Source organism: Heterocephalus glaber, unplaced genomic scaffold (assembly GCF_053883595.1).
Source record: "Heterocephalus glaber isolate CG9 unplaced genomic scaffold, H.glaber_assembly_v1.0 deba00000621, whole genome shotgun sequence".
NCBI lineage: Eukaryota > Metazoa > Chordata > Mammalia > Rodentia > Bathyergidae > Heterocephalus > Heterocephalus glaber.
The window spans coordinates 540196-566291 of record NW_028258153.1 but is presented as its reverse complement, the minus strand read 5'-3'; the positions used below and the strand labels follow the sequence as shown (position 1 = coordinate 566291).

At 36.9% G+C, this 26096-nt stretch overlaps 1 protein-coding gene across 12 annotated transcripts in view; it reads right to left on the bottom strand.

Annotated features, from left to right (window-relative positions):
- Dock10 (dedicator of cytokinesis 10) overlaps nucleotides 1–26096 on the bottom strand; it is a 263362-nt gene that overhangs the window by 84692 nt on the left and 152574 nt on the right. For all 12 annotated transcript variants that reach the window (XM_087205974.1, XM_087205976.1, XM_087205977.1 and 9 more), the window contains 12 exons: nucleotides 22146–22329; nucleotides 20817–20902; nucleotides 20433–20516; nucleotides 20162–20317; nucleotides 13665–13886; nucleotides 13254–13376; nucleotides 11490–11572; nucleotides 6683–6805; nucleotides 4002–4081; nucleotides 2129–2316; nucleotides 1577–1642; nucleotides 92–184 (listed from right to left, as the gene is read on the bottom strand). In XM_087205974.1, the coding sequence (XP_087062100.1) occupies nucleotides 92–184; nucleotides 1577–1642; nucleotides 2129–2316; nucleotides 4002–4081; nucleotides 6683–6805; nucleotides 11490–11572; nucleotides 13254–13376; nucleotides 13665–13886; nucleotides 20162–20317; nucleotides 20433–20516; nucleotides 20817–20902; nucleotides 22146–22329 (1488 nt within the window). The remainder of the gene's footprint in view (nucleotides 1–91; nucleotides 185–1576; nucleotides 1643–2128; nucleotides 2317–4001; nucleotides 4082–6682; nucleotides 6806–11489; nucleotides 11573–13253; nucleotides 13377–13664; nucleotides 13887–20161; nucleotides 20318–20432; nucleotides 20517–20816; nucleotides 20903–22145; nucleotides 22330–26096) is intronic.

The following is a 26096-nucleotide window of genomic DNA, read 5'->3' as shown; positions in this document are numbered from 1 at the left end:
ATGCTGCAATGGCTGGTAAGGCTCTTTAGCATAATCTCTATTATACTGACCTGTGAAATAAAAGAAGAAACAGTGGAGGCCTGGTCCTTACCTCATCAGAGAAATCCGGGTTCTGGGCATGGTGCAGAACTGCTGTGTAGGCAGCTGAGATGAAGAGGGGCCCTCCAGGTTTTCCATATATGCACTGTTTAAAAGGTATGAAGGGCACATTATGTGTTTCTGAAATAGTTACAAAATAGTCACAACCCTTCAGTTATCAATCGTAGGAACAAGACACACTTTCTGATAACTTACCAGGCTGAGCTGGCAGGACACTTCCGGTTCCAGGCTCCAGTACCTTGTGTTACTGATCTATCTGATCCCTAATCAAGCCAGGGGATGGGACATGGCACTTTCCAGTCGTACAGCTTAGAAGCCCCCCTTAGCCCAAAGCTCAGAGCCTTTATCTGGAGTCTGACATCTGCCCTTGCTGTATCTCTGTGATATTTAGAATGCAATGAAACATGGGATTTACATGCCTGTGATTGTTCCTCTTTCCCAGAATTTTTCCCATAAAAACTTCACTCTATCAGGCCCAGTGTGTTTGCTCTCTGCCTGCCCACTGTCCTTGTCTGATGATTATATTTCACTTGCTTTTCTCTCCCTATGCTAATGCTTTTGTGGAGGTTGGTACCTGTGGATGGCAACAGTGGCTGAGATGATTTTTACAGAACTCTTTCTCTTTCCTCTGTGTGACTCATTTATTCTCTAACTGGTCATTGTTTTCGCAATAATGCTACAAACCTTCCTGGTAGCATACATCAGAGGATATGATTTGCACCTGACAGATTGTTTTAAGAAATTATCTCAGATGATGGTAGGGTTACTTACAAATTACCTTCATCGTTTACTACCTCCTTCTTCTAATTCAATGAAATTAGGAATATCTGGGAGTAGACCCTCTAAAAACAATTTTCCCCTCAAATTTTTATAGGTTATTTTACATTGTTTGGAGCCCTTAAAATAAAGTACATATCAAATGTGAACTCTAGAAAATGCCATTCAGTGGCACTTTTATAACTTAAGATAAAATAGTTCATACAACCCTCACAGTTTTATTGATCTTATCAATCATGCGATCAACCCAGGGCCATTTTCCAGTCCCTTGGGCACCAGGCTGCCTACTCTGTTCAGAAATGTGAGCTTCTCCAGGACTTCTGTGTGAACCATGAGGGCAGTTCGGCCCGGCCCTGTATAGACCGCACGGAGGCCGCCTAGGACGTGGCAGTTTAGATCACACAGGAAGAATCCAGAGTCTGGCTACTCTTTGCAAAGGGCAGCTTCTTCCAGAGGGGGACGTCTGGATTTATTTCACATTAGAATGGTTTCCCTTTTGCCAAACAGTGAAAAGTGAAGAGGGCAAGGAGAGACTGGCATGTCTAATAGCTTTAGTTAATGATGGCTATTAAATCAAGAGATTTGAGAAAACTGAAAGCAAATGCATTAAATTGTTCCTGTTTCAACCACACTCACATTAAAACCCCGCCAAGAACACAGAGCACCAAGACAACCCTCCTGCCTTAGGGACTTGGCTCACCTTCACCGGCTTGGCACCTTCTTCGTCGGAATTCTTGAATTCAATGCACACAGTTATATTTCGTGCCTGAAATTACAGTGGGGGGAAATGGAAATTGTAATTTCCTCTTCAATAACACCCTAAAACAATTTAAGTGGCTAAAATAAGTAGCTTCTAATTAAATCTGGAAAATGTAGAATAACCAACATTTTCTTGTGACAGTATGCACAGTGCTCAGAAATAGCAGAAGGATCTGCAAAGCTTTCAAAGGAAAGAAAAAGCTCATATTGAAAGGGGCAGGCAAGCTATTTTCAGAATATAAGAAACTAAAAAAATGGTCTAGATAAAATTTACTTGGGGCTGATTTCAAGAAGGATTAGTAATAAGTTTCTGAACTGTGTATCTTTAAAGAATTCTAAGATGGGCCACTTGGCTCCTAACTAAGCATTTTCTCCAAATGATTTGCTATTTGAAATGTTGGCTAGTAATTCGCTGTTGCAGTTTTCAGAAACTGTCTTGTATGTTTCGTATGTTGTGGAGAGAAAGGTGCTACCTCAGCAGTTTTTCACGTACCTTGTTGAAACATTTCTGGCTGTCGTACTTGAGGTGTTTGGGGTAAATGTAAATTTGATTTTTGTATACTCTGTAAGGACGGCAATGCTTTGTTGAGTCATAAATAAATTCTTCCACCTCCACTGTGGGTTCTGATTGAGCCATCAGGTTGAAGGGCTTGACAGGGATAAAGGACGATGTTACACAGTCTTAAAAAATCAGAAAATAAGAGTTTGTCATTTAATATGGTTCTTTAAAAAAGTGAACAATACTTAACATATTTTAAAACAAGTACACTCAGAATATAAACTTCATACTTGTGTACCAAATGATGCTGTGTGATGCTATAAAATTCAGGCATGATAAGTAAGCAAGTTATATATTTAATATAAAAATTTATGTCTAAAAAGCTGGTGAGTCTTTTAGATGTATTTACAACTATTTTTATTTCATTTAAAAAGTAAATTTTAGCTAATGATCCTCTGCATATATTAATAAGACATTATAAAATAAGGAGTAACCTACTGACCTCTACTATATTACTATATCAATAAAACAAATACAGATCAGAAAAAAATTGGCCAGTAAGTCTATTACTGATAGTACCAGATGGATTAAAACTAATTTTTCTCTGTGGACTGATTTCACAGTCAGGGCTTGGAGCTTTCTTTATATTATTTGTTATGCTATAGCTTATATTTCTGTTCAATTTTTATAAAATTTTAAAGTGTAACTTTGTAGGAATAGCTTAAGAAAAAGAGAGAAGAGATCAATAGGGATTTACAAATCAAACTTCTGTCACTAATTTGAAGGCTGCAGTTCTAGGAATGAAGGATAGCAAAGCCTTCTACTGTCCTTTACCCCGGAGAGAATTTTCCTTTATTTCATAAAGCATGGTGACCAGCTATGTGTGCTTGGGAATCATATTACAACTTTTCCCTAAATCAAGTATAATATTTTTATTTTATGTTCAAATTAATGTCTTACCATTCTTTCCAAGAGGATATTTAGCTTTTTCTTTTATTTTATTTTTTTCCATATGTAATAAAAGCCCCAGCTTCCCAAATCAGGTAGGGGAAATGGCTTAGTTTATCTCCTGCTTTTTTATACCAATCAATGTAAAAAAGATTTGGAGTCAGGGCTTAACAGAATGTTCATTATATTTCATATTAAAATGATTTGTGGAAAATTATAAGAATGGAAATCTTAGTAGCGCAAATGATAACCCAAACATCTCCCTGGATGTTGTTCACTATCAAAAGCCTTGACTTGTTCTGAATTCTGAAACTTTCCTGTGTAAACTAGTAAAAGCTTTCAAAATTCTAATTTTCTTCTTTACCTAAGGTGTATCTTTGGCTATATTCTGAAAAATATAGATCTTCTCTGTGTAGTAACAGAGTCTAGCAATATTTCCACTGTAATATTTTCATGCCACTTGGGGGCCTACACCCAGGGCTCAGAACAGCCCTCTGGCTGTACAGTGTGGCTGAACCAACCTGTACTGTGAGTCAGTGGAAGTGGATAGAAGGTAGATTCTCCCCCTGGTGGGTTATCAGTTAATTCATCTATCTATACCCGACCTTCCTTATGTGCAGCCCACCAAGGTTTGAGGATTAAATGATATAATTTAATGTCTTGCTGACTATTCAACCCTGATTTGCACACATCAGAAAAATGTTGTGCTATCCAGAATGCTGTCTTCCTTACAGTATGCATTGTCTAAATGGAAAACTAAGAAGACCCATGACAAATTTCATTTCCATAATGAGTTTCCATTTTGGAATAAACAAAACAAACTGCAAAATCTTAATTGACCCATTGACCAAGTAAGCAAGTAAAAAACTCCATGAGATGCTCAAAACTCTGTAACGGAACCATGAAGTCATCATCATACTTGGATGCTCCAAGGGAACGTTGTCAACAGCGATATCCAGGCTCCCAGGGATGGTCTGCATTTTGCTGCTTCGGTCAGCCCTGTGAAAGTACAGCAACACACACACACACACACACACACACACACACACAATTGTTTTAATTTTCAAGGAAAAAAACTACTATAATTCTGAGTTTTGAGAAGGGTATGCAGTAGATCCTAAATCATCTTTGGTGATTTCTCTTAGCTGCTTTAACTTTGGAAAGTGAGATTTATGTGTTACTGCATATGAAAATAAAAATCACGGAGGAATCAAGTTACAGATATTCTGAAGAATATCTTAAATTTATTTGGCCAACTTCAGATAATACTTACACAAATGACCAAACAGTTGTGACAGTGAATTTTATAGTTTGGTTATCATAAAAGGTGCTCGAATTGGTTTAAGCAATATGGTTTATGTGATGAAAGTTGTTTTGCGAGCAAGATGATCTTTGGTACAATTGCTAAGTCTGTATTTTTCCCCTTCGTCAACAAACAAGCCTTTCCCTGGCCTGTCTGTGAATGTAGACCCACACTCCTTCCTCATCTCTCTCAACTATGTCCACTCTCTGACCCTTGAGTGCCTACAGTTCCTTCCTTCCCTCTTTACCAAAGCCCTATCCCACCAGTCTTCCTTTTGAGTAGTACGTAAGTTGCCGATAACACTTTTAAGTGTTAGTCCCTTGAGAAAATCTACTTTGAAAAGTGGAATACTTAATAGGGGTGGTTCAGGTCCAGCTCTTCCCAGTTTGGGAGAAGCTGACTGTTAAATTTTTAGGAATTTTGCATGTTAGTTGTTAAACTCAGCCAGAATGAATAATTAAATTATATAAACAACATTAAACAAATTACACTAAACATAAAAGTAGTGATTCAAAATTCATTGTATTCTAATTATTTTATTTATTATTTATGATAAGACTACCCATGCCCTTGAGGATTTTTAAATGGAAATGCTTTTTAATGGTGTTCACATCTCCTCCCAGCCCTGTGTTCAATGTTCAAACCCCATTAGCAGCTCAGAATCATCAATGGCAGAATTCACGCGACAGACATTGGCTAGCAGTACTAATTCACTTTTTCCTCTAGAGCATCAGTTGTTAAATATTTATCTGCACACCACTGAAACTAAATGTCTTGAGGTGTGAGACTTCCATGAAATTCTTTAATGTCAGGATTGCACTGTATAATCTAGATGGTTCCCTCACTGCCACAGTGATGATCTTCTTTGCCATTCACTGATAACATGAGTTTTGTGAGAGGTTTGCTTCCTCCAGATTATATCAGAATGCTCCAAACTATGCTGCTCAACATTATGTTTCCTGCTTCTGTGCACTGCAGAAAGCACTCTTAGTATTCACCTGTGGCCTGGGTAGCCTTGCTAAGACCATGGTATAGATTTTGGTCAGGATGTTGGATGAATAAAGAGGGGTAATGCCTCCTATTGGGAATGCTTTCATAGGCTCCTCCAAGGTTTTACTTCTCATCTTTATTTTATTTTCTGAAGTTTATATTTTATCAGAATAAGAACAACAAAAGGAGAGTCTTTCCTCTAGAGAAAGAGACACATATCATCTATTGATGTTACAGAAAATAAGAATTATGCTTATTTCATGACATCATATTACCTTTGCTTTGAATAAACAAAGTTAATTGGTAGGAGATTGGTGATCCTTTTTTTTTTTTTTTGGTACCAGGGAAAGATTGCTGATTCTGATTCTTAAGTGAAAGAGGCAGAGGTAATACTTGGAAAGGGTACAAGAATATTGTGCGTATTAGGCACTAACAGTTTAAGATAAGTAGCTCAGTGAGGCCTATCTTCAGATGTTGTGATTCATTTAAAAATGCATGGTTTTTATATTTTTCTTCTCTTAGCAATAATTTCTGCTACCTCTTCTGAAATATATGAATGACAAATATCATGCTTGATAGCAAGTAAGTTGTTCGCTGAAGTTTTAAAACATGGTCCTAAAATTCTTTTAAACTCCTTGAGAGGTGTTTGTGTTCCCTTCCTTTTGAGTGGATGTGCTATGACAGATTGATATTTGAGTATGGCAGAAATGATGCTGCAGCAGTTTCCAGGCCTAGTCTCAAGAAATGGGCAGTGCTCATTTCCTATCCCTGAGGACCTTTCATTCTTAGAATTCAGCCTCCTGGCTAGAAGAGTGTTAAAGCACCTCAGGGAGAGGCTTCCATGGGAAAGTACCAGATCACAGCCCATGAACACAACTGAGCTCCCAGCAATAGCCAGCACCAACTGGAATGAATTAAACGACCTTTGTGGAAGCAGATTCTCCTACCCAGCTGACCTCCTCTAGCTGATGCTGTATGTAGAAGACACACTCTCCTCCCTGGTGTGCTTAAATTGTGAACTCAGGAGGAAAGTTTGTGGAGTTGCTATTTCAGGCAATATACTGCAGGCTGGGGTTCACTGTCACACTTCTACAGAGAACTGACATTGTTTACTTTATGCTCGTCTATGCAATTGGGCAACAGTGTGGCACCATTTGGGCACATGGGAAGTCATCTGAAAGCATCTGCCTCTGGTGGGGTTTGGACATTTGACACCCAGGTAGGCAGGTATCACCACGGAATGAGAACAAATCAAAGGCGGCAATGTGGCAGGCAATGTTAACTCTAAGAGCATCCAGAAACCATACCTTCTGTAGTCTGATACTAGTTTAAGGAGGTCTTCAGTTGAAATCTTGCTACTTTCTTGTCTATACAATGGCGAAAATCTTGAGTCTCTGTCCACATTTCCCTGGTTGTCTTTAAATACTGACCTTAAAGAAATTAATAGTTATTCAGGTTGGTAACTAGTTACTTTTTGTAGAGTTGTACTTTTAAGATGAGGAAATGAAGGAGATTTCTTTTATAATGGAAGAAAACTGTAGGAATTTATAAAAATAAAAAGATTCAAGAGCCTCTTGACAAAGGTTTCCTTTACACATTGCACTGGCTATGCTTCATTTCTTATTTTCAGCTTTACGTTTAGTGATGTCAATTCATGTTACAACTGTTTTTCTAATGATGTCTTATATTTAGTAACTTATATAAAAACCTTAGCATAGTATACAATAGCAGGAACATGGTGTTCATTTTTATTATTTTCTCAAGACATTTTAAACCTGGGCAAGACAGGGTCCCTTCTCTCTGGGTGACACCATTAACGGCACCGGGAGGAGGTTGTATATATGAATATAGAGGGTGGGATTCACAAAACATTTTTGTGGAAATAAATGGGCCCATGTCCTAACTATTAGGACAGGAAAAAGATAAAATGGAGGAAAACTCAGCCATATTTTTGTATTAAATAAAGATAATACCATGACCAGATCCATTATGTTCTCCCTGGATCCATTTCATTGGAACCATATAAATTCAGTTAAAATCTATAAATTGTTTTTGTCCAAATAGTATAGTAATGTCAGGCAATAATTCATTCATAGTATGCTTAAATGTTGGTTCTTTGTTTCCCATACTTCTTCATAAATTGTGTGATTGAAAAAGATTTAGATTACGTATAATTGATTTTACTTCAGTGTTAGAGAAAGGTTGGATTTTTACTTCTACCTTAAGGACCTTTACTAGAATATTTTATCATTCTTTAAATTAACCAAATATTTTCAGACATAGGCTGGAATGCCCACTTGAATGGATATCAGATTATAGAGCTTTAGTGGAACATGGACAATGGGCCAGGAATTTTATCAGAATGATATTTTTAGAGTCCTTCAAACTGGTGCCTCATTTCTCTGTTAAGCAGTGACTGCAGGAAAATAAAAAAGTCCCTCTATCAAACAACACTGGGAAGACAGAATGAAAATGCTTAATTTGAAAATACTTTTATTTAAATATAATATAGACTTTTTGTTCAAATGTATGAGATGTTGAAACCAATATTATATTTTCCAACAAGACAGGAAGTTAAACTGAGTTGAATAATAATTTTTGGATGAACCAATGAGTTCAAATACCTTAATATATGCGTTATACAACTCATGCTTTCCTTTATCCACAGCTCTGTCATAGAAATTGCACCCTTAACTGGCCACTCATCATAATGGAAGAAGACTATAGCACCATGGGGTAGTTTTGCTCACAGTGACATGCAGCCCCTCATTACTCCGAAAATACACTAACTGGCAAGAAACCAAGAAACTGATTCATTCACACAGATGGTTTCAAGATGGCTGGGACATGATATCAGTTCCAGCTGCTACAGCTGGGCAGTGATTAGTACATGGTGAGCATCTCAGAACCATGGAATTTGGGGGATGATGGAAGGGAATACAGCGTTAACCAAAAGGAAAAGCACCTTAGGCGTCCTGATAGGTGTCATTCATAGGCAGTATGAATAGGTGGAACATATAAGAAGAACTATACATTTTTTTGTGGCTGTGGAACAGAAAGCTTAATGGTCATCAGGCAGTTTAAGAATTAAAAATATGAATTATCTAATCATTAGAGCTATACAAGGAGAGACAAAAGAAACCACTGCACATATTACAATCTTAGTCCCTGGAAGGATTCAAACTGAGATTAGATAAGCATTTGGGGGCGTTTTGTCAGTGTGGAAGCTTTAGATAATAGCTGCACCTTCTTTACATGTGCAGATGAAGAATAAAATCCTTATTTTACCTTTGGTTAGTTTCAAAGAAATTCAGCACTGTGTGTTAGCCCATTTAGAACATCAAATGAGACAAAGAAAAGGAAATCAGAAAAGAGTCCTGGGATGGATTTTAGGCACTTATGATTCTGAAGGTGACATTTGTAGAAAGAGTTCCATTTGCAACAAACACATTTGTCATGGTCAACTTCTTCCTGAATCACTCAGTGTAAAATATCCTATGTTGTTATGTGTTTGTGTCCTCCATTCCTATTCCAAGGACAGCCTTTTTTCTACAAAATGGCCACACTGCTGGTGCCAAATATGAGGATATGAACCAGATTAAATTAAAATGAAATGTTGTTCCTAGTGATGTGCCTCTGTGTGTGCTTTCTTGCGTGAGGTGATTACATCTGGGTAAAATATGAGCAGAAACAATATGGTCAGTGATACCCTTTTAATGACTGTTGATTTGAAGGACCAAAATATCTTGGGGGACACTAAAGCTATAATGTGAAACAAACTCCAATCTAGAAAACATAATAGGAAAAGTAGCCGGTGAATCCGCAATATCTGTAAAGTATTCAAGTACATTAGGAAGATAACTTATGTCAAAAGGATGTGAATAACGCTAACATTCCACAGATCTTAACATTTATTTAGATAGGTTTTGAACCATGAAGGGAAATAAAAATCTTATTTGGCCGGATCCTGTATTTTTTTGCAGTTAGATAATCCAAGCAATCTAACATATTATCTGTAAAACTATATTCCTAATCATTTTTCTCAGCTTCCAAAGAAGTTTATGTAAATGAAATTCATATATTTTTATCCACGAATCGGTGGTGTACATTGCTTCCTAAAATACAACCCAAACCACTAACTGGGCATTAATATAGCATGAGCTCATGGTTTTATTGGCTTTTCTTTCCTAGGAATAATAACTTCAATAGTTGGTAATATTGTCAGCCTCCTTGGCAAACTCATCTGTCTTCCTTGCATCTTACTGTACAGAGAGAACTTCAAAGTAAGATTGCTACTTCTTTCAACTCCTCAGGTTCTTTCAAGAACAGATAATTCTTTTGTTTTTTCCTCCGTATTATTCTTCACTGACCCTAAGTTTGTGGAAATGGGGACTGGTTGAGGTGAATAATTATAGTAGTAATAACTTCCAATAATAGCTCTCTCATCTGATACTTATCTACACTAATTAATCTTTGAAACATTAACATATATACATATTGTATGTTAAAAAAAGAGGTGAAGACAGACTATAACTTGCCTGTGTTCACCTGACTGATCCAGAATAGAGTTGAGGTTTCAAGCCCAGTTCTGTCTAGCTTTAAAACGCTTGCATCTCCAATCTCAGAACAGTGCTAAGATCCTTAAAGCAAAATTGTGCTCACTACTATAATTTTCCTGTGTAGGAATACTTCACTTTTGCCAAGGAACATCTTGCTTCCACTCTCTTCAACAGGTTTCCTTGTGGGATCTGAGATTACTTAACACTATGAAAATGTTTGGCCAGTGAACTATGAGAAATAAAATTAGTTAAATGTATCAGAAAGTGTTCAGTATATATAAATAACATCTTTTCTCGTAGAATGTTATGGCATTCCCTGTAACAAAGATAGAAAAATAGAATAAAGTGATATTCATGATCTACTTTATGCCAAATGCTTTTGCATCTGTTACACACAGAGTTCGCGAGGCAGGTATTGTCAGATCCATTTCATATATGGAGACCCTGAAACTTGGAAAGGAAATTTGCCCAAAGATACAAGAATTGGTGGCCTGACCTGGACTCCCAAGGTTGTTGGGCTCTGGGCCTGACCTCTTTCTCCTTGGCCATAGAACTACCATAGAGAAAACTAATTCCTAGAGTCTGTTTTGGTTTACTGCTGCTCAGACTTCCACATTTCTTCTTCCCCAATTTAAAATCTCAAACCTCAAAATCATGACAGATATTGATGAGTTTATTTTGGATACATGCATCATTTTAGATCAACTGTATGATGTAAAAATGCTGTGAATAACAGACTCTCCCTTCCCTCTAGATTTTGAAGTTACTATTACAGGGATGATGCCACTCACATTCAAATGAATACTTAATAGCCCGTCTTATGTTGTAGGTCTAACTAACCTCTTAGTTGTTTCAATTTGTACATTGTTGACCTCTGCTTTTTCTTCCTTATGAGTTATAATAGGGTCATCTCTCTTTCACAAATTCTTATGCTAATCAAGATGTAAAGAGATTGAGGAAGACAACAGTCATTGAAGTTAAAGCAGATCTTAAAGGCAAATATTGTCCTTTATGTAGAGGAAATATCCCCAGATAGACAGCTCCAACTTCAGTATACATGGAACTCAGCATTTTTATCAGAGTAAATGGGCATGGGTAAAATTAGCTATGCTAATCTATGTCAAAATTGAAAAGAATTTTGAATAATCAATTTGTTGGCTTCATTTAGACATCTATACACAGACCTGAGCTCTCGTGAAAATGTGCAACTGCACAGGAAATCATAGCACATCCCTCTGGAGTTTGTGCACATCAAACTCTCGAACTAACATGATGTCAAGGGTTTGTGAAACCAAGTATGCACAATAAACCAGTTATGACTTTGATTTGACACCAACCGAGAATTTACAGCTCCCCTAGTCAAGCCCCCGCTGGACACATCAGAGCCCTCTCTATTACAAGCTGTTTTGATGAAATATAGTGAGAAATGTCTCTGAGAAGCTTGAGATGTTCGTGGAGATGGCTACATTAGCATCCTTCTAGGTGTGGGCACATTGCAAATTATAGTTAACAGAAAAGTGTTTAAAACTAATGGTTTCAATGTTGATCAACCTACCTCACAGCCCAAGCAAATGGCATGCGATATTTCCCCAATCTGCTGCAGAACTGTCTGTTGGACTTCAGTATCTTCTGTGCAAACTAAAGAAGGGATAAATAACATTATTGATTAGGAACAGCACTTTAGAAAATGTAAGGGTACGATAATACTAAATACATTTTTGTAGTATTATGTGAAAGCTTTGTGAAACCCTGGCTCACCAACCCACAGAGTCTACTTTATAAAGGCAAAGTAACACCCTCTGTGTTCAAACAGTTGTAGAAGATTCTTCTTTCTTTTCAGTTTGGAAATTCCAAATGTAGCAACTACCTTTTTCTTGGAAGATCAAATCTTTCCTTTCCCTTTTCTCTGTTTGACTTAAAAGACTTTATCATCTTGAAAGTATTATCAAATTTATACTTACTATCTATATAATATGTCATTTCATTCATTTGATAGAAGCCAGCAGATTTGTACTATAAAGTGATTCATAGGGCCTTCGGTCAATGTCACAGCTTCTGTAGCTGCGGCTGTGGCCGGGAAGTGGCCATAGGACAATCCATAAGTGAATAAATGTGTGACTGTGTTTTAGCTAGACTTTATTTGCAAAATCAGATGCCAGACTGGCTTTAGCATGAACACCTTAGCTTACCAGATCTTGAATTAGAAGAGACTTATAAATATCTTAAACTCTGCCCTCAATGGTTACACATGTTTAAATTCAAATCTTATGAGTAATTTCCTCAAATATGTATTTTGCAAGAAAATATATATTAAACAGTAGTATTTGATTATTTAAAAATATGACAATAGAATAGATAAGAAAATAGCATAATATTATCTATAGTTCCAACATTTGAAGTACTTATTCCCTTTCCTCTTTCTGTCTTTACATAAGTGTTATACTTTGATGTAAAATTATCTATCTTACTTTTTCACTGAGCACATCATTAGCTTTGCTGATGACTTAGCAAAGTATATTTACTTGTTTTTACTCAAATCGTTTCTAACTTTTCAATACTATGATATTTTGATCCTTGGGCATCAACTTTTATCTATATTTTTTCCCTAACAATAGATTCTCAGAAGTCAGAAGTTACTGACTTACCAAAAGACATAAACCAAAAATTTAGACTTTAAAAATGTCTGATGGGTATTAATTTCACCAGCAAGTGAATATTTAAAGCCACACATCTATCAAACTTAATAATTCAGAAAATTAGTGTGATTTAATTTCTTGAAAGTAATTGAATATTGTTTACTTTTTCTTTTGGAGATACTAAGGATTGAACCCAAGGCCTTCACATCCTTAGCCTTTTAAAATTTTATTTATTTATTTATTTATTTACTGGTACCCGGGAGTGAACTCAGGACCTTGCACTTACAGAGCAAGCACGGGGTCACTGAGCTAAATTCCCAGCCCTTAATTTTATTTTTTTACTTGTATATGTTTCCAATACATGTTTGCAGTCTTGTGTGGAGCTGGTACATATACATAATACATCTCAATTCTTTTTTTGCATCTCTTGATCTCCTTTTCATCTGAGAAAGATCTTGCTGCTTCCTATGATCTATTTTTATTTTGCTCTCTATTTATAATTAGGGATTTTCATATAAGAGAAACTTTAAGACAAGGTCTTGTTAAATTGCTAAGCTGCCCAGGCTGTGCGTGAACTTGCCTCCCCCCGCCACGCTCTCTCCCAGAGCTCTGGGATTACAGGCATGTGATACCATGCCAGGGTGAAAGTCATTAGAATTATTTATAAGAAAATTCCTCATTACCTTATTGGAGTCTGGATTCTTAATATAAGGTTCAGCCCCACTTGCAATGTTTCCCATCAGGACTTTTTCGATTTTGGCCACCAAAACAATTTCAGAATGTGAATCGCTTACAGAAAATATAGCCTAGGTACCAAGAAAGAAACTAATAAACATCTAAGAAATCACACTGAAGACATTTAAAAACATGACATTTTAAGAAAAGGACAACTTTGAGAAATTTTTTTGGGGGAAATTGTTCATTTTATGTGATCTATTGGTAAAAACACTGGAACAATAATTTTCTGTCCCATCACAAGGAAATAAAAGTGCAACCTTGGGCTGGGGATTTAGCTCAGTGGTTCCGCTGCCTGCCTTACCAGCGCATGGTTCCCAGTTTGATACCCAGTTCCAAAAAAAAAAAAAAAGTACAACCTGCTTTGGAAACTTTAGCCATTCCTCTGGAAGTCCCTTGATATGAGGTTCTTCTGACTGTCTTGGAGTGATGGTGTCAATATTGCCATTTTCCAAGGCCAGGGGAGCCCCCAGGAGCATCTGTCTGACAGCAGTGTGGTTTAAATCAACGTGAAAATCGGCAGAAATCTTCCTGCTGTCTCTGAGGTCATAAAGTGCCACACTCACAAAAAAAGGCTCAATCTGCATGAAAAATAGAGAACAGATGGTTTTGACAGAAAACTGTAACCCATGCAGCAGCCTCCTTTGTACATCATTTTACAAAGTGTGAGGTACAACACAAGCAGAAAGGAGCTGCCCTTCACTCAGCGGGAAGTAACTGGGACCTTTCCTCCTGCAGGTGCCTCAGAACCCAGAACTGCACTTCTTTTGTTGCTTCATTCTAGTTTTATCACTACGTTATCTCTTGCCCTATGCTGTGCTACACACGTAGCACACAACTTTTTTCCAGTTATTTTCTTTAAATTCTCAGAACACACCTGCCACCTCAGTCTTCTCAGGCTTCTGGTAATCTGCAATAGACTCTTAGAAGTCAGAATGCATTGAGATATATTCCACTGGCCCAGCCAATTCTCAGTTTTTAACTATAGTTTGATGGAATAACAATAGCAGCAAATCTTTATTGAACATTTACTATGTATTTGCTGCTGCTCCAGACATGCCCAATACCTCAGTGGATGACCTAGACATCACAACAGTGTGATAAGTAATTAAGTAGACATTGAATTGTTGTTAAGATCTCTTGTCAGAGAGAGAAGAAAGCTTCTTAACAAGAGCTAGTAACTCAGTTGAGGTTTCTTTTTGTTTTTAACAGATATCAATTATTTTAACAGATATTACCTACTTTCCCTTATTTTGAATTTTTTGAACTTTTTGATAGTTCATTGAATTAAGGACATGCAATGTCAACTCTTTTAGCACCTGTAGTATTAACCTCACACTCTTCTGGTCATGTTGGTATCTGCTACTTTTCTTTATTTTAAGATCACCATTTCCCCTTCAGTAATTGATTAGGATTTGTGGGAATAAATTCCAAGATTACTCCAATGTCTCACTACTCATCAAAACCAGCCCACCAGTCTTAACTTCCAATGATAACGCCCACTAGATCGAACAATTACTATGTTGGCCACTGATGGTGATTTTCTAATTTCATCGTTTTTCTACATGTATTCGTTGATATTCTACTATTAAGGCAAGCTTTCCCTTCTCTTTCATTTAAAAAATTCATTTATTTATTTACACATGTATAGACTCATGGTTTACTACTCAAAAATTTTTAATTGCTTATGATCATTATTTATAGTGATGCTCAAATTATCTCAGATTTGGCAAAAGGCACCCACTTCAGAGTAGCTCCTCAATAATTTTGGCAGAGTCATTTCATGTTTTGGATACTTCTTTTCCCAGCATATGTTCCAGGCTCACCTCATACTTTCTATGTCCCAGACATTTCTCCATGTAGTGCTGGTTCTTTTGGTGAGGATGACATTTTAAAACTAAGATTTGCCTGCTTGTGCTCATTGTCACTGGGACAGGATTGCTTCTGTGGCTTCTCACCCCATGAATGGAAAACCCCACAAGTATATATTCCCCAGCAATATTCAAGTGTATCTATAATTATTTCTTTAGCTCTATTTATATACAAATATTTATTAAAAATGAATGGGTTCATGTTGCTACCTTCATTTCAATTCAAACACTCAAGGAATCCTTTTGACCTTTCTGTTTTTCAAAACTGTATGTCCTCCAATAGTGAGGAATCTGGAATTCATTCTCACTAATCTCTTTGCTTCTCTGTGCAATAAACTTACTGATTTGTTCAAAGTAACCACTCTCCCAACCTCATTAGCTATATTTTTTATGCCTCCTTGAGCCACTCTGCACTCATATCCTGACAGATCCAGGGGCATGCCATTTCTGCACCCTGCATGAATTTCTGTTCCCCACCACAGGCAGTTCTTGAATATTAACCAACTACAAGCCTCTGTGTGGATTTCTCTTTAAACATTTCCTGAATGTCAGGAAAGAAGCTGACGATGAGAAATAAAGGGGAGATGAAAAATACAGGGAAAATGGGAAAGTAATGGAAGATCTGAAGGAACAGGGAGATTTCTTGGTTGAGGTTATAAGAAGTACGAATTAGGTACAGAGTTGATTTAAAGGACTCCTAGCATGAGTACATGTATGCAAAGACATAAAAAGACATGAAAGGACACAGGGCAAGAATAGTAGAGTGGCATTGGAGAGGAGACAATTTAATTAGAAGGTCTTTTTGGGAAAGGCATATTAGAGACATTAAGGGTGTTTAGTTACAGGGCTTGGAAATCAACTGTGTGATTAATTGATGGATGGATTAGTTGATATGTGTGTTAGGTGATTTGAGAAAGGGATACAGAGGGACATGAATAAGGAAATCCCTGCATTTGGGAATACAGGAACCTAATGATGGTAATAACGCTGTTCATTGATAAGATACAAAGAGAAGAGAATCAGAGCAGCATCGTGGGAAATATCAGCATCCAAAGGATAGAAATGGGAGAAGAAAAACTACTCATAAAAAGATAGAAATTGATTTTGTTTTTTGTTTTTGTGGTGTGAGAGTGAAGCCAGGCTCCATAATTGAGCTACAGTCTAGCCTTGGGGAGAAATGAAAAATAAAGCAAACTGGTGAAAATTTTAAAATGCTGCCACAGTGTCACAGAGAAGGAGAAAAGATTAAAGAAAGAAGGACTGGTTAACTAGAAAATTATCAAGCATAACAGAGACTTAAGGCTGAAATACATATGGATAGATAGGTACACGTTATGTATACATGTGTATATATATATGTAAAATTATGTGCATTATATAAGCAATCATAGCTGTGCAATTAACTACAGGTTCTAAAGATGATCTGTGCCTACAAAATATATTTTTACTTTTATTCCTGCTACTTAATTTTGAATTGATTCTTGTCATCTGCCAACAAGATGGTAATACAAAAAAAGCACATTATGACCCAGTTCGATATTGTACAGGTTCACACATCTGTGGATCTCACTAAATACATAATGAGCATCTTGCATCCTTTGAAATCTAGTAATACAATTAGCTTATAACAGGGCTACTAGCTCAATTCCTAAATAATAGCAGTATCTTCCAGCTCCCTTACTCTTAGAAATAGAATTACACATATAAAATAAAATTCAATAAATTTTTAAAGAAAACAATGCAACTATACAGTAAATTTTTTCTTTTGTCAATTTAATTTTATGCAGGAAAAACTCTAGGCTTGAGGTAGTGGTCGTCTGTCAAGAATTAAAAGATGCAAAAATCAGAAGAATATAACTCAGACATGTATGAATTAAAAACACTTTGAAGGTCAAAAAATAAAATCCTCATTATTTTTGCTGAATTGTTGCATTTTGATTTTCATTTCTGTTTAGTGAATGGCAATAAATTACCTACTTTGATAACTCATCAGAAATTAAACCTCATGTGGTGATTCATTTATTTCTTCCAATCTACCTTTTCAATATATAATTGTCAAATCTTATTTTTTGAATCCTTGGCTTTTCAATGTAGGTTAATTTACTGAAGCCCTTTCAAGGTCTTCTAGCAAATTAAGTCATAGGTTTCTTGGGCTTAGTATTCTGTTCTCTTAAAAATTCAAGAACATGAAGTTGTCGTTCTGTTTAAAGTAGCTTTGTTTGTTCAGATTTTTTAGAATCAATTCCTATTTTCAAAGAAATATTTTATACTATGAAATGATCAACTTGAATTTGGTTTTCAATTTACTGACTAAAAAATTACAAGCTGTCAAATATTGTTTCTTCATCATGAAAAAGTTCTTTCAAGGTTTCTTTAGATGCTCATTAAATGTAGCAGTTGGGTCTTCAATAAATTGGGAAAATATTACAATCAATTTGAACATGTTCACTGAATTAAGAAAAATGGCTTTTTAAAAAAGTTATGCTAATAAAAGAGTGTCACTGAATATACATACAAAGATTTTCAGAAACAATGTCATTAAACAACAAACTGCTGTTGAGTGAAGGTGAGGCTATTTTATTATTTGTTTTGTGTTGCTGATTATAGGCACATTGACATTATTTTTAAAGAAGTAATTTCCTAGTCTTTTTTAACATCTACATCAACTGCAAGATGAATTAAAAACAACACAAAAATACAAATCACTCCATCCAAATCATCTACCTCTCTTGGCCTGCCAGATATGAAAAGGCACAGGAAAGCTATTCTCGGAACTTGGCTTTGTTCCTGGCCGGTAAGACTGTCCCAAACACAGACCTTTAGTTTTGGAACATGCATCTTAACACAAAGAAAAGAATCCACGTGGAGAGAGTCATTTGCCCTTGGCATTGGAAAGAAAAGACCATTATGTCTGATTTTTATTTCTAAATTAGCGAGGGGCTGGAGAAAAATAATCTAGTTTTTATTTAATAGGGTGACATAATAGTGACCTTATGACTTGGGTTAAAGTTTGTTGAAATTTCCAGTTTAAAAAACCAAGCTTCTGGGTTTCTATTTTGTTTTTGATTTAAATCCTGCATGGTCAGATTGATTTTCTTAACCCCTTTTACTACTTGGAAACAGCTCTTGCTGTAGTCACTGCTCATCTGTGCTGTGGGAATCTTCTGTTTTGACAAATCTACTGACTCCTCTCTGACTTTGTGTTAAACAGCAACCAAGGAGCTGACTCCTTGGTTTATCTCTACTCCAGTAGCAGTTCCTTCTCAGGTCACTTCTCTATTCATCTTTTACATATATCATACCTGATCCTTTCTTTATGTACATTCATTTATTCAGTTTTTGTTTTTATTAGTCCATGTTTGCATTGCATAATGATTACACTCCTTGTGGGGAGTTGGGACACGTACATAGCACATCTCGATTTGTTTTTTCTTCTCCTTTCCCTTCCTGACTCCCTCTCTCCCTTCTCTCTGTCTCTCTCTCTTTTTTTTTTTTTTTGGTACCGGGGATCGAACTCAGGTCCTTGCGCTTGCGCAGCAGGTGGCACAACCACTGAGCTAAATCGATCCTCTTGGTCACCCCTGAACTAGACTCAAATCTGAACCTCCACTCACTGCCACTCCTCTGAGTTCAAACTTGCATTTGAATCTGACCAAAGCATGTCTCTATTTGACTATTTAATAGAACCTATCAGACTTAATATGTCCAAAATGGTATTTTTTGATCTGTATCCTCAAAATCTGTTCTTGCTCCAATCTTGCCAATTTAGAAAATGGTACCACCTTTCATAGAAACATTCAACACAAAAAACCTTCACATAATCATTTGAAATAGGTACTGTTATTATTCTCTTTTACCTAGAGAAGCCTGAGAACAAGCCACTCACCCAACATGGTACAACTCCTAAAATGGAAAGCCAGGCAGTCTAATCCAGGAGCTGCACACTTTTTTGGGTTTTCCTCATGAAATTTGGAGGTCTACAGTGTAGACAGTATCCAGGGTTAGGAGGCTTGAAGAGAATTGTCAAGGTGCCACAGACACAAGGCTAGTAGGTGTTAAGAAATGTCTCTGAAAAGTTAATTCTTTCTGCCAACCATTGCCTCTCACAGCTCACCAGGCTAGTTTCTCAGCATCATAAATAAATGGAAGAAGTTGTGGGATTTTGTGTGCCCACCTTACAGCGAAAAAATTAATGCTGTTGCTGTCTTCTAAAGCACCTATACTTGTCTCGAGGAGGTGGAAAACAGAATTCTTCTTTGAGGTGAAAGATGATAAGTGAGAGGTGATTTATTAGCAATTAGAACAGAAGGCTTTGAAAAAAAATGAAAAGAAATATACCAAATAATTACTTGTGGTTTATCCTGATGGTAGGATTATGAGCAATTTTAATTTTCTTCTTTACAGTTCATTGCTTAATAACATTTATGCTCATAAAATATCCCTTCCCATAAGCACATTTATAATCAATCAAGAACTATCCACTAGAATCCTAAGAGAAAATTCTCAAGACATTCTCTTGCTTAATAGAAGAAGGAATTTATACAGATTCAATAGGCACTATGGTATTTCCAAGTACAGGTAAAGCCCCTTTGTAATTTCTGCATTTGCATATGCTATGTGAACCATTATTTATTTAAAATTTATCTAATATTATTTTACTTGGTTTACTATTTTGCTTTGCCTAAACAATAATACTGTGAAATCACAGGACTGGTTTGTTACTTTTGTTTTTCTATAACAGACATGAAAACAAATATATAAATTAAAAGAAAATGTCAGTTTAAGAGTTATCTCAGGTACCACTAGGAAGAAACAGCACCTTAGGAAAATGAGTCACTGGGGAGATATCATGGGACAAATTCCAGAACACTATCCCTTTCTAGATGTGAAATCAGTGCCGGGAATTATCAGGAATAGGAGAGATTCTGATTCTGATGGTGTGATTTTGGCTGACTGGTCTGTGATGAAACAGAAAAGAAACTTACATTCGTTACTGGGTCATTTTCACTCTCCGTAACACATCCCTGAAGATTTAAGTTGAGAGCTTTACAAATGATCATAATTCTCTTGGCAGCTTTTTCTTCAAAGGGTTTGATCACAAAATCAGGTTCTAAAAGGTTCTTTTTTTGAAGTTTCAAGGTCTAGAAAATTTTTTGAAAGTTTTAGTCACCACTTATCATAAAGAAGAAATTCTAAATTAGAATCCCCAGTCATATGGGCCAAGTTCATATCTGGTCAGAAAGAACAGTGACTCACGTCTATATCCGGATCCAGCGAGAACAGATTCAGCCTCTCCATGTTTCGAGTTTCTTTGACACTATCTTCTGTTTCTGTGAGGTACTATAGAGAAAACCGTGTTAGACCTTGGCGTCTAAATATCCAGAGCCAGCCTGACCACATTCACATGGCTAAAAAGCAGCCCCTTAGTATTATCTCTGTATTATTACTTGGCAGACCTGGAAATACATGCTTTGATTTTTGAGAGCGGTGTGCATTTTGAGTAAAAACTTAGGTTAATGGAAAGTTCTGAATTAGTCTCTTAGTTGAAATCTTAAAAGAAAGCATTTCCATCTTTTGCATGAAAGCAATAAGTAACAAGCAGCTCAAATTCATGTGCAAATACAATGTCAGCTTTATTACTTTTGTGAAGTCTGGGTGTAGGCTGTTCTCTGCAGAGTCTGTTTCTTCCGGTGTACATTCAGAAGGTACTGAATTATCCAGCAGATCTTGAAAAGATTCACCGAGACAGGTTATTAAGTAATATGAGTCACAGATCTTTGCAGCCTGTGACATATAAGACAAGGTTAGACTCAAGAACTCAGAGGGATGCGAGCGAGCCTCAGTCTTCGTTTTGTCCAGTACCAGTGGTCCATAATTCTAGGCAATCAGAGTCTGGAAATGAGACTTCCTGATGATCATTTTGGGATTGTTGCCATGGCACTATAGCATGACAATAAGGAGTTTGGATCTTTCCAACACTGTCTATATACTTGGAGATGTACTGGTCTACTTCAACAACACATACTAACGTGTTCTTAAATATGTGTATGTTTTTGATAAATCTCACTCTCGAGCCACTCACTGAGAACCTGTCTTGCAGCTTCAGTCACTTAATGTCTGTAAGACACTGTAAATATTAATACTCTAGTTGATCATTATGAAGAAAGCAGTAAACGAAGATAAAACATCTACTATGGCGCATCGTAGTTGTGTTGAAATCAAGAATAGTTTTCACCCTCAGTATCCTGTGACTTTTTCACTTTATGGCATGTGATACTTAAGACTACTAGAATGTAAAGGCCCTTTGGTTTCCAGTGCACCATAGCTCTTGGTAAATGTTTTTAATATAATTTTATTTCACCAACAATGACTGACTGTTGGTGGAGAGCTTGCCTTATATCCATCTCTGACTTGGTTTTCTACCCTTCCACCCTTTCTTGCTCTTTGTTTTCTCTTTTCTTTGCTCCTAATGAATTAGAATCTTATCTGGGAATTAGACTGGGGAGAAGAAATTGTTTCTTTAATCTTATAAAAATATCTTCTATTATGCATACTCTGGAACATTCATACGTACTCTGATCTCAGTATGCTAAGAAAGCATAAATGAAAGTTGCCTTTTAACAAAGAGCAAGTAATACATATTTGCCTGTTCAGATAGTAAGATTTACTAATTAAATGCAATAAAAGGCCAAAACCCACATCATATATAGGTATATTTTTGATGCTGATAATAGATAATTTCCAACATTATTTGCTGGATGACAGCTTCAAATAATTGCCAGTCAACTCAAAATCATCCCTACATATGGTGACCATCATTATTCAATAAGAGTGAAGATTGAAGTTGATGTCTTACAACACACAGCTCAGGGATGTGTGAGCTGGTCTTCACAGCTACTGCAGTTTAAAGGCACTAAAAACACTGATCACACTTGGCAAAGAAAGGGAGATGGATTCATGAGCTCTCACCCAGCCCCAGCTCAGTGAGCTCTGCACTTCTCCTTCCTTGAAGGGGCCCTTCGGGACTGATCTGTAGGATACGATTCAGGGTGTGGATCCACTCGTCCATATCCAACTCTGTTTCCGCTGCCAGCACAAAATAGGTCAGGTCGTTCATTTTCAATTCAAAGGCATATTTTCTTAGCCTGTTATTCTGTGGTACACAAAGAAAGAAAAAAACAGTAAGTCTTAGAGAGTCAGGACCATTTTATATAGGGTTGGAGTTCCAAAATCTACCCATACAGATGGGTAATATAAAGAAAGCCTTCCAAAACAGCAAAATCTCAGATGAACTTGAATTATATTGTTTGATTTCTTTCAAAGCTTTTTGTACTAAGGAATATTTTATTTAGGTTTTTGTTGATTGGATTGAGGATGTTAGCTCAAATCTTTCATCCTTAAGCATGTGTGTGAGTATATGCTAACCTTCATGAAATGATTGCTTTGAATTCTGCCTTTGATTTCTCGCTTTATGTTCTATGATTCAACCCAAGTGGACCTCTAACTTCATCACACTCCAGAGTCTGCGCTTGCCAAGGTCACGAACAAGGTCTGTGTTTCCTTAGTATCTAGGGCTATTTCTTTCATTGAATCTTCCTTCCAGCAGAATTAATATGATGGCTACTTCCCTTCTTCTTGAAATTCCTCTTTCCCTGGTATCCATGAACAAAGTCTACCCCAGTTTTCTTTCTACCTTATCAACCACTACTTGCAGTCTCTGCTGCCAGCTCTTCCTTCCCTTCATGACTTCAATGATAATTCTGGCTCTGCCCCACACAGTTTTCTTTCTCATTTAGTCCAGTGGTTTCAGATATCTGTAAGCAATGACACCCAATTCCATTCTTGGCTTTGGCTTCTCCACTAAGCTCTGGCTCTTCTCTAATTTGACATCTCTACTTTGCATTTGTAGACCAAACCAGGAAGTCTTGTTCTAGTTCCCTGAATTGTTCCTGTCACATCTTTGTTGCTGCCACAGCCCGAGGCAGCCCGTGTCCCACAATCTCCCCTGCACAGTGAGCATGATGCCTGCCCTCATGTGTCTGCATGGCTTATGCTCTTCACACTTCAGCTGAAAACTTTCCTTAGTTCCCCAGTCTAGGCAAAGGGGACAAAGGTTTGTCTTCCAGAGCACTTAAAATAATTTGTAATTACACGTGTATTCATTTTTCTTTGCTTTGATAAATATATGGCTGCCTCAAGCTGCCTACATGAGGGCTAGGTCAGTTTTGGTTACCCTGTTAAAGTGCTACTGCATAGAAAGACTCAGTAGTAGGGCCAGCACAGTACTGGTCTATGAGTGGAACAGAATTGGTTCGTATTCTTAGGAACTGACATTCTACAGGGAAACAGGGAGTAAACAAATTATTGAAGGAATGGCCCAACAGTTGAAAAAAACCCAAAGGATTAAAATAGGCTGAAGTGATGAGTGACTGCTTTAGATTAGGTGGCTGCTGTAGTTGTTTTCTACAATGTCCCCCCTCCCCAAAGGCTCATTTCATTGAAGCTCTGTTACTAGCTGATGGGCTTTGAGCTCTAACTTCATCCAGAGGATTGATCCTCCAAGGAGTTCATAGCACAATGGGCTTATCAGGAGGTGGGGGCCCAGTTGGATGAAGCAGGTAACTGGGCTGTGGCTTTGGAAGGTAAATCTTGTCCTGGCCCCTTCCTCTCGGGCCCAGATGTGTAGAAACTGAATACCGACTGTATTTCAGGCAGTAATATTATTCATTCATAAAAGAGGTGTCTGTTGCATTTTTGATTTGAGATGGGTGAAAACAGACTTAGTCTGTTAGTATTCTCAGCACTGAGAGAGGCTAAGACAGGATTGTAAATTCAAGTCCTCTCTGGGCAACTTAGAGAAACCTTGTTTCAAAATTAAAAAACAAAAAAGGGCTTGGGATGTAGCTCCATGTGAAGGTCCTGTTTTAAACCCCTAGTAGTAAAAGGAAAAAAAGTAAAAGACAAAGAAGTGGACTTAAATTTTGTACAAATGTTTTAGAGAAAGATCACTAGCTTCTGTGAGAGCACCGAATAGAAAGATTTGGGCCAGTAAAAGATCAGAGGCAATGGCCTTGAACTTAGTGTGCAAAGCAAACATCTAGGCAGCGTGTTTAAGAATACAAATTCTGAGATGCCACACTACCCAGGCAAAGGGGCAGACTGCTTTCACCCACCCTCACAGACCCTCCTGGGAGACTGAGGAAGGAGGTCTACAAAACTGCCTGTGAACTTCACGGAGGGTCAGAGGGCACAGATGGCTGGAGAGAAAGCTGGAGAAGTTGCCTATTTGGTGCTGTTTCCTTCAAGAAACAATAGCAACAGAATGAGAAACTAAGAAAAGAACTAGAAACGCTCAGCACGTAGATCATAACTTTTGCTAGAGTATCTGAGTACAGTAAAATGCAAGCACAGCTTTGTGTTGTCTTGAAAACAGATGTGAAAGAATCTACACGACTAATTGTAGACCACAAATAATGTGCACAGGCAGATGTGAAACCCTGTACAATGCTTACATTAAAATTAAAAGTGGATCAAACTGCAACTTACTTTGGAATACAGGCACCAAAAACTAATGCAATTTTAGAAACAAAGCACAATAAAATATTAATGAGTTGGTTTTCTAAATTGTACTCTGTACCTCACATGGACTGAGTATGGTTGCCAATTTCAACAATATTATTAAAACTACTGTTTGAAAACTCAAGGAAAGGATAACAAACACTTGTTTCTCAAGAAAAGGATGTTTATAAGTGAAATAGGTATGTTGATGGCAATTTCTCAAGAACTAAACTATTTTCTTTGAGAGAGAGAGAGGGAGAAACGGAACTGCTTGTGATGTAGAGAAGCTTATGTTGGGAACGATTAACATATCTGAGTAGTTTTCTGTCTGTAATCTCAAAGATCGTGACATGTAGAACAGCAAAAAAGGAAGGACAAAAATAGAAAATCAATGTAACATTTTAATAACCTCAAAGTCTAATATTAAGTCATTAAAATAGTATTCTAGGATTAATCATTATCTTGTTCTTACTCGCCAACTCTTCCTTAAATCAGTGTACTTTGCAGTGGATACACACACATTGTTCCAACTCAACAGTGTATGCACATGATTTCATAAGTAATAGGAAACCGAATATGTCCTACTGGCATATAATGTACTTACTGACTTGTGGTAAGCTAGTCTACATCCACAATTTTCACCTGGAAAAGTTTCAAATTATATATACTCCAAGAAAACCACTCAAGCCAATGGAAGACTCAGTAGTGAGGAAGTAAGTTACTCAAGCAAAATATTCCATTATACCTGTTACATTACTAGCATCTTCCACTGGATTTTGCAAGCATGATAGAAGAGTTTTAAAAAGAAGCACATAACATCAAATCCAGGTTACTGGTGTCAGCGATTCCTAACCATACCTTTTTTCGCCTGGTATTGGGGATCAAACTCAGGACCTCGCGCTTGCCAGGCAGGTGTGGTGCCACTGAGCTACATCCCTGACCCTCACATTTTTTCCACTTTCTATAAGTTTATTTGTTCGTTCATTTGATCAACAAAAATTTATTGGCTACCTCTTTTGTGCCAGTCATGTAGCATGGAAAAAAATTCAAGTAAAGTGCTTTTTTCACACTGTACTTACATTTAACATCATAGTGTGATGGAGAATCAGTAAACAGATAAGTAGATAAATAACATATGTGCAATATGATAAATATAGCATCATGCAGTGATAAATGTAATTTCCATTTTGCATATGTTATCAGGTCTTACTCTTTGAGGTGCATTACTCATGTCTTATTTGTATAGGTCACATTTGTTTTGCTTCTATGCATCTATCCCATACCCAGGAAACATGACAAAAATCACATCTATTTTCAATGCTGCTTTTCACATAGCAAAGCTTACCAGTATATATTTGCTGA